Source organism: Schistocerca serialis, chromosome 2 (genome assembly GCF_023864345.2).
Source record: "Schistocerca serialis cubense isolate TAMUIC-IGC-003099 chromosome 2, iqSchSeri2.2, whole genome shotgun sequence".
Classification (NCBI taxonomy): Eukaryota; Metazoa; Arthropoda; class Insecta; order Orthoptera; family Acrididae; genus Schistocerca; species Schistocerca serialis.
Genome location: NC_064639.1, coordinates 475,597,721 through 475,611,799, shown reverse-complemented (window position 1 = coordinate 475,611,799; position 14,079 = coordinate 475,597,721). Strand labels below are relative to the sequence as shown.

The 14,079-nt window shown below is 45.0% G+C and overlaps 1 protein-coding gene across 1 annotated transcript in view; it reads left to right on the top strand.

Moving 5' to 3' along the window:
* The window catches only part of LOC126456096 (SET domain-containing protein SmydA-8-like), a 104,329-nt gene that overhangs the window by 41,235 nt on the left and 49,015 nt on the right, over window positions 1-14,079 (top strand). The window contains exon 4 of the mRNA XM_050091851.1: window positions 8,798-9,073. Within this exon, the coding sequence (XP_049947808.1) occupies window positions 8,798-9,073 (276 nt within the window). The remainder of the gene's footprint in view (window positions 1-8,797; window positions 9,074-14,079) is intronic.

The window sequence follows — 14,079 nt, the reverse complement described above, 5'->3', positions numbered from 1 at the left end:
CGCGGTCCCTTACTTCACGTAACAAGGTGACGTGATACTTCTCAGTCGTATTGCTTTACTAAGCACCTGCTGATGCTAGCTACCCAGTTCACACAAAGCTATGGTCTGCTGCTTTCCGCCTGACCTGCTAACGTGATGAAACGCTGCCGTTTCGTGTCGCGATTGTAGATACTCGCTCAAGTAACACAAAGTGAACGAAATCTCGCAATTATGAAATTCTGCGGCCAGCTGCCTGATACAGGGTTGAGCTTATTTTCTAGCCAGATACTGAAACGCCGAATAATACTGTACTGTACAATCTAATTTGCAACATTCAACTACTTTTTGAACATAAATATAAACCGTTAGGACACAAAGACTTACATTTACATCGTAAATGAAATGTAGAAGCAAATTCATCGAATCTTAATTGGAGAAACAGGCACGCTTGATATTTTTCGATTACAGCGCCATGTACCATGAATCTTGAGTCAAGATGGTGTACTCGGTAATGAAACAAAGCAGTAGGTTCTGCTGATATATCGACTGTTAGACAGTGTGTCTAATAGTGTATTTTAATACGACAGTATGCCATGTTAGGTAATATATAACACTTAAAACACTTGATAATGGCACTTTGAAGCCGAAATCATGATTGCGTTAAGTGTAAATGTAACACTGTAAATAAACAACAGTATAATGGCGGTACTGACCTTAAAGAGATATTTTTATAGCGGATTGGGCATTGTGAGATAACCTGCACAAGTAACACAACCTCCAGAGAGTATAGCTTTTACCATAATTCAACAAGCAACAAACCTATCATGAAGTACTTAAAATGAATACCGGTTAAATGACAGATGGATTTATTAGTAAAAGATCGTTTCAGTGCAAGATGAAACTATAGCTTTCCCCACCTCTGTGGAATGAAAATGCGGCATTTCTTAAAGCGCATACATTTGAATAGAAAATAAATACATCTTTTACACGTTGCTATATGCAGGCGAAACTAATAAATAGCCACAGGGTGTGTCACCGCATAAGGCCCTTATTTGATGACATTGGTAACGAGTTCTTAACTCATTACATTTAATTTTTACAAACTGTCACGCAAGTTTCGAGCCCACTATCTATAGCTGTGTATTGTTATATTTAAATTTTTTTGTTATATGAAAATGGTATTCTGGATAACTTATTAAATATTATTTACTGTTTGGTTCACTTCATAAACGCAATATCAAATATTTTTCAAGTAATATTGTAAAAAGTTGCGTGAATAGGTTAACCAGCCGCACGGTAAACAATGCTGAATCCTCAGAGATGGGGAAAACATTTCGGACTATTCAGCCTGTTATACAGGAGCTCTAACCAGCAGGCATACATCAAAGTATAGCGAGATGAAGTGGGTGAGCGGCCGGCCGCCGTCGCGGCACGGAAGAACGCGGAGCTGTTCGAAACGCGGGGCCACTGTGGCTGGAGGTTCGAGTCCTTTCTCGGGCTTGAGTGTGTGCTGTTCTAACTCACACTAGCTTAAGTACATTCTGGGCATAAAATACAACCCTGCGGTGATAAGCATTCATCGGCTGCAGGTTACATGTACTATTTTATTACTTACAGTATATAATCACACCACATACAAAAGTGCAGACATATATATATATATATATATATATATATATATATATATATATATATACACACAGTGTGTTACAAAAAGGAACGGCCAAACTTTCAGGAAACATTCCTCACACACAAAGAAAGAAAATATGTTATGTGGACATGTGTCCGGAAAAGCTTACTTTCCATGTTAGAGCTCCTTTTATTACTTCTCTTCAAATCACATTAATCATGGAATGGAAACACACAGCAACAGAACGTACCAGCGTGACTTCAAGCACTTTGTTACAGGAAATGTTGAAAATGTCGTCCGTTAGCGAGGATACATGCATCCACCCTCCGTCGCATGGGATCCCTGATGCGCTGATGCAGCCCTGGAGAATGGCGTATTGTATCACAGCCGTCCATAATACGAGCACGAAGAGTCTCTACATTTGGTGCCGGGGTTGCGTAGACAAGAGCTTGCAAATTCCCCCATAAAGGAAAGTCAAGAGGGTTGAGGTCAGGAGAGCGTAGAGGCCATGCAATTGGTCCGCCTCTACCAATCCATCGGTCACCGAATCTGTTGTTGAGAAGCGTACGAACACTTCGACTGAAATGTGCAGGAGCTCCATCGTGCATGAACCACATGTTGTGTCGTACTTGTAAAGGCACATGTTTTAGGAGCACAGGTAGAGTATCCCGCATGAAATCATGGCGGTGAATCGAGGAAGTGCAGTACATACTGACGAAACTAAAATGAGCTCTAACATGGAAATTAAGCGTTTCCGGACACATGTCCACATAACATCTTTTCTTTATTTGTTTGTGAGGAATGTTTCCTGAAAGTTTGGCCGTACCTTTTTGTAACACCCTGTATACATATAAAATGATTCAAATTTCCCACGTTTTGTTGCAAGCGAGGAAATGTCCGGGCAAGTACAACCTTTGGTGTGCAAGAACGGCCCTCAGATGGCTATCTGTCATTTGCGATCTATGTTTCGATTTGTAAAGCTTTAAGGCTGAGAAAAGTTGATCACATACAGGGTGTTTCAAAAATGACCGGTGTATTTGAAACGGCAATAAAAACTAAACGAGCAGCGATAGAAATACACCGTTTGTTGCAATATGCTTGGGACAACAGTACATTTTCAGGCAGACAAACTTTCGAAATTACAGTAGGTACAATTTTCAACAACAGATGGCGCTGCAAGTGATGTGAAAGATATAGAAGACAACGCAGTCTGTGGGTGCGCCATTCTGTACGTCGTCTTTCTGCTGTAAGCGTATGCTGTTCACAACGTGCAAGTGTGCTGTAGACAACATGGTTTATTCCTTAGAACAGAGGATTTTTCTGGTGTTGGAATTCCACCTCCTAGAACACAGTGTTGTTGCAACAAGACGAAGTTTTCAACGGAGGTTTAATGTAACCAAAGGACCGAAAAGCGATACAATAAAGGATCTGCTCGAAAAATTTCAACGGACTGGGAACGTGACGGATGAACGTGCTGGAACGGTAGGGCGACCGCGTACGACAACCACAGAGGGCAACGCGCAGCTAGTGCAGCAGGTGATCCAACAGTGGCCTCTGGTTTCCGTCGCCGTGTTGCAGCTGCGGTCCAAATGACGCCAACGTCCACGTATCGTCTCATGCGCCAGAGTTTACACCTCTATCCATACAAAATTCAAACGCGGCAACCCCTCAGCGCCACTACCATTGCTGCACGAGAGACATTCGCTAACGATATAGTGCACAGGATTGATGACGGCGATATGCATGTGGGCAGCATTTGGTTTACTGACGAAGCTTATTTTTACCTGGACGGCTTCGTCAATAAACAGAACTGGCGCATATGGGGAACCGAAAAGCCCCATGTTGCAGTCCCATCGTCCCTGCATCCTCAAAAAGTACTGGTCTGGGCCGCCATTTCTTCCAAAGGAATCATTGGCCCATTTTTCAGATCCGAAACGATTACTGCATCACGCTATCTGGACATTCTTCGTGAATTTGTGGCGGTACAAACTGCCTTAGACGACACTGCGAACACCTCGTGGTTTATGCAAGATGGTGCCCGGCCACATCGCACGGCCGACGTCTTTAATTTCCTGAATGAATATTTCGATGATCGTGTGATTGCTTTGGGCTATCCGAAACATACAGGAGGCGGCGTGGATTGGCCTCCCTATTCGCCAGACATGAACCCCTGTGACTTCTTTCTGTGGGGACACTTGAAAGACCAGGTGTACCGCCAGAATCCAGAAACAATTGAACAGCTGAAGCAGTACATCTCATCTGCATGTGAAGCCATTCCGCCAGACACGTTGTCAAAGGTTTCGGGTAATTTCATTCAGAGACTACGCAATATTATTGCTACGCATGGTGGATATGTGGAAAATATCATACTATAGAGTTTCCCAGACCGCAGCGCCGCCATCTGTTGTTGAAAATTGTAACTACTGTAATTTCGAAAGTTTGTCTGCCTGAAAATGTACTGTTGTCACAAGCATATTGCAACAAACGGTGTATTTCTATCGCTGCTCGTGTAGTTTTTATTGCCGTTTCAAATATACCGGTCATTTTTGAAACACCCTGTAAATAAGTAGAACCAAACAAGCAAGTTATAGCTGCAGCATTTGCAAGTAGTTGAAGGAATCTATCCGGTGGAAAGCAAGAATAGAATTGAATGGTGTCATTAGCCATTCTAAACTTTTCCTTAATGAAGCGATCACATTGCAGATCTATGAGTTCTAACTGCACATCTGCGAACACAGATCTGACGTCCATAGAGCATGGTGACATGAAAATATCAAAATATGGCTCAAATGACCTCAAATACTCGAATCGTTTTGCGAATCCTGCATCTAGAATATTGAGAGACTGAACAAACGACGCAACAAGGTCATTATTAATATTATCTGCGAATCGTGTCACATTCGGAAAATGTGTGAAATTACGATCCTGGAACTGACCTCTCCATATCTCGAGTTTCATTTGGATTGCGCGAAATTTAGAAAATAGGGATACAATTAACTGACCTTTTCCATGCAACGAAGCATTGACACTGTTCAAATGACTCTTTATGCCGGTAACAAATGCTAGGTTAACAACCCATCGATGGTTAAACGTCTCAGGAACGGACCTTCCTTTCATATCCATAAAAAGATTTATCTGTTCAAGCAAAAGGAAACGTTCTAGGGTTTTACCGCTATTCAGCCATCTTATCTGGCAAAGATAGGTTATATCTCTGAAGTGAGCGTGAATACATTAACTTTCGAAACTGTCTTTGATTCAATCCTGCAGATCTTATTAAATTTACAGTCGTAACAACGACATTCATAATCCTGTCAAATTGCACAGTCTTCGCACAAAGTGCCTCTTGATGAAAAACGCAATGCACTGAGTGGAACTGCTGTCCTGGGCTCAGCTTAGTTTTTAGACGTCCCACAAATCCCACGTTACAGCCAGCCATATTTGGGGTGCCATCAGTGGCGACGGAAACGAGCTTATTCCAGGGTAGATTCAGCTTAGTACAGCATGTTGAACAGCATTAAATACGAGTATATCTTCGTCGGTACAAGTGTCTCTCATTGGAACTAAATTAAGAAGTTCTTCTGCTTTGTTTAAATCTATATCTACCCCTCGGAAGAATATAGCCAATTTTGCTGTATCAGTAACGTCGGCAGTTTCACCAAGTCACAGAGGATATGCAAAGAATTGTTGTTCTCTCACCATTAGCTGTCGTTCAGCATCTGCACTAAGGTCTTCCACACGGCGTGCGATTGTGTGTTTACACAGACAAATTGCGTGAAATTTTACTGTTCTTAGAGGACATACGGATTCACTACAAATGTCGAGGCAGTCTTTCACCGACGGCCCGGTGGAGAACAGTCGAATTTCACGAGCAATAAAATGGGCAGTTCTAAAGCTCGCCCTCACTGCAACGTCATTTGTAGCTTCAAATTCCTAGTCGAGTAAATCCAGTTATATTACAACTTGAATAATATTAACAGTTGATGTAAGCTTAATTGAGATAACCGACTTTACCTCATTGCCGAAGGATTCTTTTAACGTTGCACTTGATTGCAGAGGCTCGTCTCACTGAACACTATTACACACGTCACAATGTTTGGAATTGCAGTGTCGTCCAAGGTTATATTTTTTTCGTATAGCAGAATGTCGACATGCTGAACACGCAGCACGTTCTCTAGTATGCGCAAACAGCCATGCACTTTCCACTGGGATTCTTGTTGTATGCAGTTTGCACTAGATCTTTTTTTTTTAATCTCATTTTGTTCTAGATTGTTCGTTGAATTTGTTCGTGGCGGACGTCCGATGACGCCTGTTCAGGTTGATCGTTTATTCGTTCACTCAGTTTTTTTGTTATAGAGGGTAGCTAAACCCTCTGACCGAACACGCTGAGCTACCGTGCAGGCAGATCTTGGTCTCTTCTCAGCTGAAACCATTCCCACAGCACCAGTTGTCACCGCAGCGCCGGCCGCGGTGGTCTAGCGGTTCTAGGCGCTCAGTCCGGAGCCGCGCGACTGCTACGGTCGCAGGTTCGAATCCTGCCTCGGGCATGGTTGTGTGTGACGTCCTTAGGTTAGTTAGGTTTAAGTAGTTCTAAGTTCTAGGGGACTGATGACCATAGACGTTAAGTCCCATAGTGCTGAGAGCCATTTTGTCACCGCAGCGAACAAACAGGCTTGTTTACGCAGCGAAGACTGACAACAACACGCGGCTACCCTGCCCGCTCGCCACTCGTGTACCAAGCGCGGTGTGAGCAAGCCTAGTCTAGGGAGTGGAAACTAGCACGTGACCCATACAAAGGCAGGCTTCCTTCACTGATCAGCGTACGCTTTCCGCTTAAAATTACTGCAGACCGCAGCGCGTGCCCCCACCCTACGATCGGGACATGTAACTCCTTGTGCCAGAGAAGCCAACCCGGGGGAGAAATCGATCCTTACGTACATGTTTATACCACTATTAAACCCTAATCCTGTCGCTCAACAACGTTTTTCCAGGTCTCCCTAGCTTCATTTCTTAGGCTACGGCCACACAGAACGCCCCTCGCTTGGCAACTAGGTATCTCGCTACTCGCCTGGTGCCAAGTGCTTGGGTACTTGGTGGCTATCCGGAGCCAGTTGCCACAGGCGTGTTGCTCGCTCGCACTGTGGAAAAGTCTCTTCCAATGCTGGATCAGAAAATGCTTCGAGCAGAAAATATATGAACTGTTGCGGAAACTACCATCATGCTGGGTACATGGTATTAATTGTGAGAGAAGTGAACGTGGTCCATTCAAAATGTACAAACAACTTCGGGAGTTGAAAGACACATTTTTTGGTGCAAAGTGAAGTCGGTAGACAACCTTCTCGTGGCTATTACAGAAAAAAAATAGGAACAACATACTAATTACAGAGCAAGTATATCACCCCGAGTATATCTCCAAGAAGTGCAGTCGGAGAAGGTGATATTGCCGCAAGATCTACGCACTTTTTTGAACGGTTTCAATTGAAAAAGAAAATACTAAATGACTCCCGAACATTGAGATTCTAGAATTTTACAAAGAGGAAGCTTGCCAACAACAGATGAAAGTGCTACGCTGTTTTAAGACCTTCAGTATCCGGAGATGCCAGACGTTCCTCAGACAGTTAACATAGCAGAGGCACAAAGTAGAAAAGGCGTTCCACTATGTCTACAAGCATAGGCACCCAATTCTTGGATCTTGAGAGAAAAATCAAAAATTAAATACTGGAGCAATTGGCGATTGTTTCAGAGTTGGGTTCCATGTATGGCTGAGGAGCCGTCTGTACAAAATCTTATACTGTGAAGCAAAATTCAAAAGGTAATTGTTGCAAAACGTCAGTGAGTTTCCAGAATGAGATTTTCACTCTGCAGCGGAGTGTGCGCTGATATGAAACTTCCTGGCAGATTAAAACTGTGTGCCCGACCGAGACTCGAACTCGGGACCTTTGCCTTTCGCGGGCAAGTGCTCTACCAACTGAGCTACCGAAGCACGACTCACGCCCGGTACTCACAGCTTTACTTCTGGCAGTACCTCGTCTCCTACCTTCCAAACTGGCAGAAGTAAAGCTGTGAGTACCGGGCGTGAGTCGTGCTTCGGTAGCTCAGTTGGTAGAGCACTTGCCCGCGAAAGGCAAAGGTCCCGAGTTCGAGTCTCGGTCGGGCACACAGTTTTAATCTGCCAGGAAGTTTCACGTCAGTGAGTTGTTTAAAAACTGCCGATATTACTGTTTCATCATCCATGGTAGAGAAGAAGCAAACGAAATGATATAATCTGCAGCATTTGTCAGGTGAAGCTACTAGGTGACATGCCAGGATGAACCAACACCACCGTTCGTCTAGCGACGCGCCGAACCGAGGTCCACGAGAAAGACAGGCCGCGGCGCGTACGTCACGAAGGTAGCACGGAACTCGCTCGTTCGCTCGCTCAGCTCAGCAGACAAAATGCGTTTCTAAACCCGTTAACTCGCAGCTGGGCGTGTAAGTACTAACGAGAATTGCGTCTCTAACTGGAATCTGATTAACAGTACTACAGCAAAATTTAATTTAAGATCAATATTCGATATAAATGGTATAACGGCTTGTTCATAGCATTTAGTCTCTTCTGCTTAACAGTACTCATTACACGCTGGAAGTGGTGCTTTATGCAACTGATAATCATTTTAGCATGATTTTATTTTATTGTACGCCAGTACAGCCGTGACAAATTATAAGTAGGCCCATGGACTTCCCATCATTATAGGACTAATAACAGTAAGATTCCATAATAGAGGATTCCAGTAGAAGATTCAGTTTTCGTTTGTACGGACATGCCTAGTTACGAGTTAACAGGTGTAGAAACGTAGTTCGTCTGCTGATTTGAGCGAGCGAGCGAGTGCAAGACTACCTTAGTGACGTACGCGCCGCGGCCTGTCTTTGTCGTAGGTCTCGGCCAAACGGTATAGCTTAGTCACCTGGCGCTCGGTGCTGCTAGTCTCGTAAGTTGACAGCTGCTTGTTTAGGTGGGTAGTCGCTTGGTGAGTCGTGAGGTACCTAGGCTCCAAGCGAGGCGCGTCCGGGGCGGGTGTAGCATTTTTCTTAAAAAAAAAAAAAATGGGCTAGGGCGCCAAATGTAAGGGGACCGTCACCCTAGTCGGCCCCAATCCAAAGACTGAGATTTACGATGAAGAGGACAGCCCTAAATACGGGTCTGTTGCGCAGGGAGTCTGGCGAGGTGTCTGAGTTCCTGCGGAAGAAGGTGCTGTGCGGCGAGGCGGGTGAGGCCGTGGAGGACGCGAGCGACGCGGCGATCCGGCGCGTGTGCGGCGTGCTGGACGTGAACGCGCTCGACATCACGCTGCCCGGCGGCGGCGAGGCCAGCGCGCTCTACCCCACCGCCTACCTGCTCGAGCACAGCTGCGTGCCCAACACCAGGCACACCTTCGACTTCCAGCGCGGCTGCCGGCTCACCGTTCGCGCCGCCAAGCTCATATCCAGGTACCGCTCCTCACCACACTCCTTCCATACTTTCGTTTATTTCATTCTCCCCCAGGTGGCTCAGGTGGGTCATCCTCGACATTAGGGGTTGGAACTACTGCACACCAAGTCCCGTTTAGGAACACTGGGAAGCCGATTCCCATTCCTTAGCCGGCCGGGGTGGCCCAGCGGTTCTAGGCTCTACAGTCTGGTACCGCGCGACGGCTACGGTCGCAGGTTCGAATCCTGCCTCGGGCTTGGATGTGTGTGATGTCCTTAGGTTAGTTAGCTTTAAGTAGTTCTACGTTCTAGGGGACTGATGACCTCAGAAGCTAAGTCCCATAGTGCTCAGAGCCAACCCATTCCTTAGATGTGCCTTACAGCTACGGGAAAACAACTAAATCTTTAGTTGGAATTAGAATAATTTATTTGCAGAATGAAATTTTCACTCTGTAGGAGAGAGTGCGCTCATATGAAACTCCCTGGCAGATTAAAACTGTATGCCGGACCGAGAGCCGTACTCGGGACCTATGCATTTGGCGGGCAAGTGCTCTACCAACTCAGCACCCAAGTACGACTTACGATCCGTCCTCGCAGCTTCAATTCCGCCAGTACGTCTTTCTCCTACCTTCCGAACTTCACAGAAGCTCTCCTGCAGGCATTGTAGAACTGGCGGAATGAAAGCTGCGAGGCGTACTTGGGTGGCTCAGTTGGAAAGGGCTGGCCTTGTGGACCATCGGCTTAGATACCTCGACATTTACCACACCTTACTCACTCCCATGTGGCACAAGTGTTCTCGGTTCCGATTACCCTCGCACGTCGTATGTTGATGGCGATGGGGTCCTTTGTCTGCACCGGGATGTTATTTAAAGTTCAATATTCCTCCCTTGCCCTCCCGCGGGAACGTGGTGGAGTGGACTTATTCCATGTGCAAGACAGAGTTACGGCACTTTTTGTTAGTTCCCAACTGAAAGGCTGGCGTCGCTGCCCGAGGAGCCTGACCGGACTGCTTTTACATGAATATGCGCCAGTCTCTATGTCAGCCCCAGTCACGTTAGCAGAAATTCCACACACCCCCCCCCCCCCCCTATTATCACTTTCGGCACTTCTTTCTTGAATTAAGCTGCATCCTCTACTCCTTACCCCTTCCACGTATAATCCAGACAAAGACTGTACACAACACATTACACATGTGTCGAAACCCCGACGCCATCGAACACAAGTTCCCCAGATCATATGGCGTCGTGTGTGGAAATCGGTGCATGCAGGTTATCTCGACACCATGTTTGAATTACTAGGAGATCCCAAAGGATAGTCTGGTAGCCAAGTTTGTAGACTATTTAGCCGTGTCTGGTAATTCAAACATGCAACGAAGCGACCAAACGAACGATTCCTTTGGGAACCATCCGACTAGAAGATTGGGACCATCAGTCCGGATTTGCTAGCTAAATATTGAGGGAATTAGCCGATCCAAATCTGAATATCTTTCAAAGTTTCTATTGGACAATAGCATCGATGTGGTACTCCTTCAGGAAACACATACCGACTCGCAGGAAGACTTACAAAGAAGAGGACGTATTCAAGGCTTCCAACAAATAGGGGCAACATATCATCACGCCTATGGCGCCGCCACATACGCCCAATCCGATATTGAACATGCACACCTGCTGTCCACAAGCACAGAAAACAACATCCATGTTGTTGATATAAAAGTAGACAACATAAGACTTATGTCTACAAACCACCAAACCAAATCTGGCCAAGTATTGTACTACCCGTACATTAACACCCAACGATATATGCCGGTGATTTTAATAGCCATCATGAAATGTGGCGATACACCCAAAATAATGAACACGCAGAAGCGCTGGTGGAATGGGCCGACGAGAACAATCTACATCTTATATTCGATGCCAAGAAGAGGGGCACATTCCACTCGGCCGCCTGGCGCAGGGGCTACAATCCGGACCTCTGCTTTGTAACTACCGATAACGAGGGAAAACCAGTGCCTATACATAGGAGGGTTGCCACAGATTTCCCACACAGCCAGCATAGGCCTGTTATTTTAGACATCGGTGTCACTATACCCCTGATACGGTCCTTCCCTCGACCTAGATGGAATTTCCAAAAAGCTGACTGGGAGAGGTATTCAGCGGACCTTGATAAATGCATCCGGTTTATACCGTCACTACCTAAATGCTACGATCATTTCAGGAAAGCTATAATTACCACAGCTAAAAAACACATTCCTAGGGGGTTTCGAAAAGAATACATCCCAGGATGAGATGCAAAATGCCATCAGCTATATGAGGATTTTACTAGTAGTGGTGACCAAGAAATAGCTGATGACCTCCTCCACAATCTAGATTCCGCAAGAAGACAACGATGGACTGAAGCAACTGAAAGAATGAATTTCACTCAATCAAGTAGGAAGGCATGGAGTTTGTTACGTAAACTCGGAGGTACGACAAGACCAGCCCAGAAAAATCCAACCATAACACCAGAGAAATGTCAAGAGCTCCGAGAGACAAACCACATACCAGGATGATTAAGCGCGAACTCAGAACACTAAAAAAGAATACTCCAAATATATCAGAGCTTTCCAGACCATTCACTGAGGATGATGTCATTACTGCCCTCAAGGATATGAAACCGGGCAAAGCCCCAGGTTTTGACAACATACATCCAGAATTTCTAACCTACGCTGGAAAGAACGTAGTCAAATGGCTGGCAAATTTCTTTTCGAACATTTTGACTACAAACCATCTCCCTAGAGAATTAAAAAAGGCAAGAATAATAGCTTTGCTGAAACCAGGGAAACCAGCAGACCAACCGCTAAGCTACAGACCAATAGCACTTCTTAGCTGTACATACAAACTTCTCGAGCGACTTGTCCATAATCGAATTAGCGGCATCATTATGGAGAACTTACCCATAGAACAGGCAGGCTTAAGACCTGGCCGTAGTTGCTGTGACCAAGTTCTGGCATTAACATCCTACATAGAGGCTGGCTTTCAACAGAAATTGAAAACAAGTGCTGTATTTCTAGACTTAACATCTGCATATGATACTGTTTGGAGAGATGGAATAATTTACAAACTCTTAAGAGTGATTCCTTGCCAGATTTTAACATCCTTAATACATAATATGCTGAGTAACAGAACCTTCCAGGTCACCCTAAACGGAAAGACAAGCAAAACAAAACTTATTAACAACGGGCTTCCGCAAGGCTCCGTATTGGCCCCTCTTCTGTTTAACCTCTATATAGCAGATCTCCCAAACACAAAGTCAAGAAAATTTTGCTATGCGGATGACATAGCACTGGCTACCAGAGACAAGTATCTCTTCAATACAGAGGAAGTCCTTAATAATGACGTCGAAATACTATACAATTATTTCAAGAAATGGAGACTCAAGCCAAACCCTAACAAAACTGAAGTATCTACATTCCATCTTAATAACAAAATGGCAGATGAAATTATTAACATAAAACTCGGAAACACCAACCTCAAACATAATAAGTTTACAAAGTACTTAGGTATAACATTGGATTGCACTCTTTCTTACCGAAAACATCTGGAGAACACCACTGCAAAAATTGGAACACGGAATAACATCATTCAAAAATTTAGCGGTACTACTTGGGGAGCTAACGCAAAAACATTACGCACCTCATCTATCGCCTTAGTGTTCTCTGTGGCTGAGTACTGCGCTCCAGTCTGGATTAATAGCTGTCACACCAAACTTATTGACAGGCAATTAAATAACACAATGAGGTTGATTGCTGGAACCGTTAAATCAACGCCCACGTACTTGCTAACGGTGCTATGTAATATCCTGCCCCCGGACCTGCGTAGAAAAGCGGCCCTACTGCACGAATTTAGAAAGATTGAGACAAAACCAGAACTACCAATTAAAGAAGAATTCTCACAACTGCGACACACTCGATTGAAATCAAGAAAGCCACCCATACGCACAGCTGAGCAGCTTCAAAATAATAACTATGACCACATGAAACAATGGAGACTAGATTGGAACCAAAAGACAAATGACCAACTACAGACCTGGTTTGAGAGCTATAACTGCAACATCTCTGGAATGGAACTAACACGGAAAACATTGTCCGCATTAAATCGAATACGTACTGGACATGGCAGGTGTGCGGATTCACTACACAAATGGGGAAGAGCGATGCCACCAGAATGCGACTGCGGTGCCCCTAGACAGACGATTCGACACATCCATGGTGAATGCTCCTTGCGAGCATATGCAGGGAACTGGTCCGACTTCCTGGAGGCATCCCCATCGGCGCTAGAATGGATCTCAAACCTCGATATAACCTTTTAACTTACCAATATAAACATAAATTATATTCATGATTGTTATAAGATTTTAATGTCTAACACTTGATGTATTAATGTTGCATGTATAGCCATACGCTAAATAAAATAAATAAATCTCGACACCAGCGCCCAGTCCACCTGGTATATCACCGGTAATGGCAAACAGGTCACCAGTTTCGTTTGCACCGCATCCGCCTCGCTGACACGCCCCTCTGCGTTCTCTGTGGTGTAGGGGACACAGACGCTCATCGATTCTCATGTGGTCCGTCGTCTGACGTCTGGAAGCTCGCGCAGTGTATCTTGGCTTTCATTACCCGACAGACACCTGCTCAGATCACTTTCTTGACGCTTTTATTCCCGGATGTGTTTCATTGCCCCGTAACAAAAACTAACGCTGTGAATTGGATACGCCGTCATACGGTCCGCTACCTTTTTCGCCCCGACGACAAATCAGAACTAGGTTATTGGACGTACCTGAACGATCGACAACTGTGCACTTGTTCGCAACCCCAGATGCAAGCAGAACTTTTCCAATTTTCTGAGGAGCGCCTTTCATGACCCGCCTTCCGTCTGGAACGTCCAAGCCATGAGATGCAGATGCTTTTGCCGACATGATGTTCTGAACACACTACAAACGGAATCTCCATTAAAATTTCGAGAAGTCACGTTTGGATATTCCACCAA